This window comes from Electrophorus electricus, chromosome 25 (assembly GCF_013358815.1).
Source record: "Electrophorus electricus isolate fEleEle1 chromosome 25, fEleEle1.pri, whole genome shotgun sequence".
Taxonomy (NCBI): Eukaryota; Metazoa; Chordata; class Actinopteri; order Gymnotiformes; family Gymnotidae; genus Electrophorus; species Electrophorus electricus.
In genome coordinates, this window is record NC_049559.1 from 8,993,342 (window position 1) to 8,995,999 (window position 2,658).

Here is a 2,658-nt window from a genome sequence, read left to right on the forward strand (position 1 = left end):
TATCTCCTTCAAATGTCCTCTGTCTCTCTCTTTCTGTCTCTCTCTGCTCTCCGTATCATTCCCCCCAAACCAGGGACAGGCAAGACTGGTCCAGCCCAGCTGGACAAGTGCAGGGGAAGGCCCAGCTCCCCCAGTCTGCACGTGCAGATGTGTGTGTGTGTGTGTGTGTGTGTGTGTGTGTGTGTGTTTGGGATGGGGGGGGGCTGGGGGGAGGGGGTGGGGGGTTGTGTGATACAGTCTCAGACCAGCATGTGTCTGCGGCGGTGCAGAGCCAGGTGGTCTGACCGAGAGAAGCTCCGCTCGCAGTCCGCACACTTGAAAGGTTTGACCCCTGTGTGCTTCCGGTAATGCCGCGTCAGCTCATCCGAGCGAGCGAACTTCCATGTGCAGCCATCCCACGTGCATTTGTATGGCTTCTCACCTGCAGGATGACATAAGGAATATGAAAAGGGGCGGCGGAAAGATCAACAAACAGCTCAGACCTTTAAAAACTCTGAAAACTGTCTATATTGTTGTGCAGCTGTACAACTTTATGGCTTTTTGACAAAAGGGCCTGTAATAGAAACACTAAAGGATTTGTAACAGATACCGATTTGCAAACTGATCTCTGACAGAAACAATAAAAGATCTACCGGCATCTGAAACGATCATTTAATCAATTGCGCTAACAAATAGCCCCAGGTCTTGACAACGCCAGCTAAAACCCTTGAGATGGGCTGAGTTTGTGCACTGCTGTGACTGACTAACCTGTGTGTGTCCTTCGGTGTGCTTTCAGGTGGGAGCTCTTGGTGTACACTTTATTGCAGCCCTCGAAATCACACCTGTGAATGCGCCTCTTCTTGGAGTCCGGGGACTCGGACCGGCGTGGACGTCGCAAGCTCTCAATACTGAACGGTGACATGGAACTGGGGAGAGAGGAGAGAACAGGCATGAAACCCACTGTGCAGAATCAGACAATGAATCAGCTAAAATCTACTCTAATCAGCTTAGTTGCCACAATGGGCTTCTTGCAACTAATGCTTCACTGCTGCCCCCATGTGGTGCATTGAATAAAAATCATCAGTTGCTTTTCCCAGCAGAATCTCAGACAGCGTTTCAGTGGTAAACCTTGTGTTGGGTATTTCTGTGTCCATAGTGAGGTTATATGGGGTTTTACATTGACATATATTCATTTACAGCATAACAATAAATGGCATATAGTACATTACAAGAAAATGTGAATCTGTGACCTGCACACCAGAGCTTTGCTTTCTGAATCAAATAAAAGTTAAGTATTAGACCAAAAATAAATTACTTACTAATGAACTACATAAAACAAGTTATATGAAAGGTGCGTTTTAACCACTAGATGGCACTCTAATCCCTAATACAATTCGACTGAGGCAAGTAGCTTAGATGCCAAGACTGATCGTTTTTCTTCCTGAACCAGCCACCAGTTTTGAGCACAGAGCATCTTGTTTGTCCTGTGCTTCGTGTGCTACCCCTAATGACAGTTCACCGCTGTGCTCTCTCCATAATGAATAGTGTCTGGTCAGTCTTTTTATACTGAATCAATATTTTATGGCTGCACAGGCTCTAATGGATACAAAACTAGACTATATTAACAATTTTGTATGTGTGTGTGTGTGTGTGTGTGTGTGTGTGCACGTGTATAAACATGCATGTGTGTGTGTGTGTATATATGTGTGAGTGCGTGTCCATGTATGCATGCAGGTGTGAATACACGTGTTTGTGTGTGTGTGTGTGTGTGTGTGTGTGTGTGTGAATGTGTGTGTGTGTGTGTGTATGAGTGTGAATGTGTGTGTGTGTGTGTGTGTGTATTTGTTTGTGTTTGTGTTTGTGTGGCTCTAGGTTAATGGAATATTGATACATGGTAGTGAGGGTCTGTTTTCAATATAAAGTGATAAGTGCCGAAAGAGCTGGTTGGCTTTCAGTGAGAGGCTTTGTTGTGCTGTATAACAGCCAACGAGCCCAGCACCACTGGAGCAGGAAGGGAAGCCACGTCACTGTGCACTAAAAGTGAAGAGGATGTACTCTCCAAGTAGTGTGTGTGTGTGTGTGTGTGTGTGTGTGTGTGTGTGTGTGTGTGTGTGTGTGTGTGTGTGTACAAAAGCGCATAACAAAAATGTGCTGTATAACTTCTATTTTGTCTTGCAAAGGAAGGGCAGTGCCCACCCTTACTCTTACTCATTTGATCACTCTCTCTCTCTCAGCACCAACTCTCATGTTGCATCAACTCTCTGCCCCTAGTGCCCAGTCATCAGCTTAGACTGGGTCAGCCACTGAAAGCTAAGGGGGTGGGGCCAGACAATGCCTTCAGAGAAGTGTCTCTACCACACATAGGCCACTTCCTGTTTCTCCCCTGCTCCAGGGATCACCTGTTGGCATTGGCAATATGCCAAGCAAAAGCCCAGCGGAAATGAGCCAATGTGTGAGAAATGAAGGCATACTCCAGCTCTCCCGCTGCCTCTGCCTCTGCCCCAAACACACGCACGCGCACGCACACACACACACACACACACACACACACACACACACAGCAGAGAGCAGAAAGAAGGGGGTAAGAGTGCAAATCAGCAGAGAAACGGAGAAAAAGAAGAAGAGGGGAGGGAGGGGAGAGAGAGAGAGAAAGAATGACGTGGACAGAGCCAGCACTGG

General features: G+C 47.1%; 1 protein-coding gene across 3 annotated transcripts in view; it reads right to left on the reverse strand.

The window, feature by feature from the left end:
• Window positions 1-225: 225 nt before the first annotated feature.
• The window catches only part of klf12b (Kruppel-like factor 12b), a 28,677-nt gene continuing 26,244 nt past the window's right edge, over window positions 226-2,658 (reverse strand). For all 3 annotated transcript variants that reach the window (XM_027005212.2, XM_027005211.2, XM_027005213.2), the window contains exons 5-6: window positions 748-905; window positions 226-421 (exon numbers count right to left, since the gene is read on the reverse strand). In XM_027005212.2, the coding sequence (XP_026861013.1) occupies window positions 240-421; window positions 748-905 (340 nt within the window). In that variant the 3' untranslated portion in view covers window positions 226-239. The remainder of the gene's footprint in view (window positions 422-747; window positions 906-2,658) is intronic.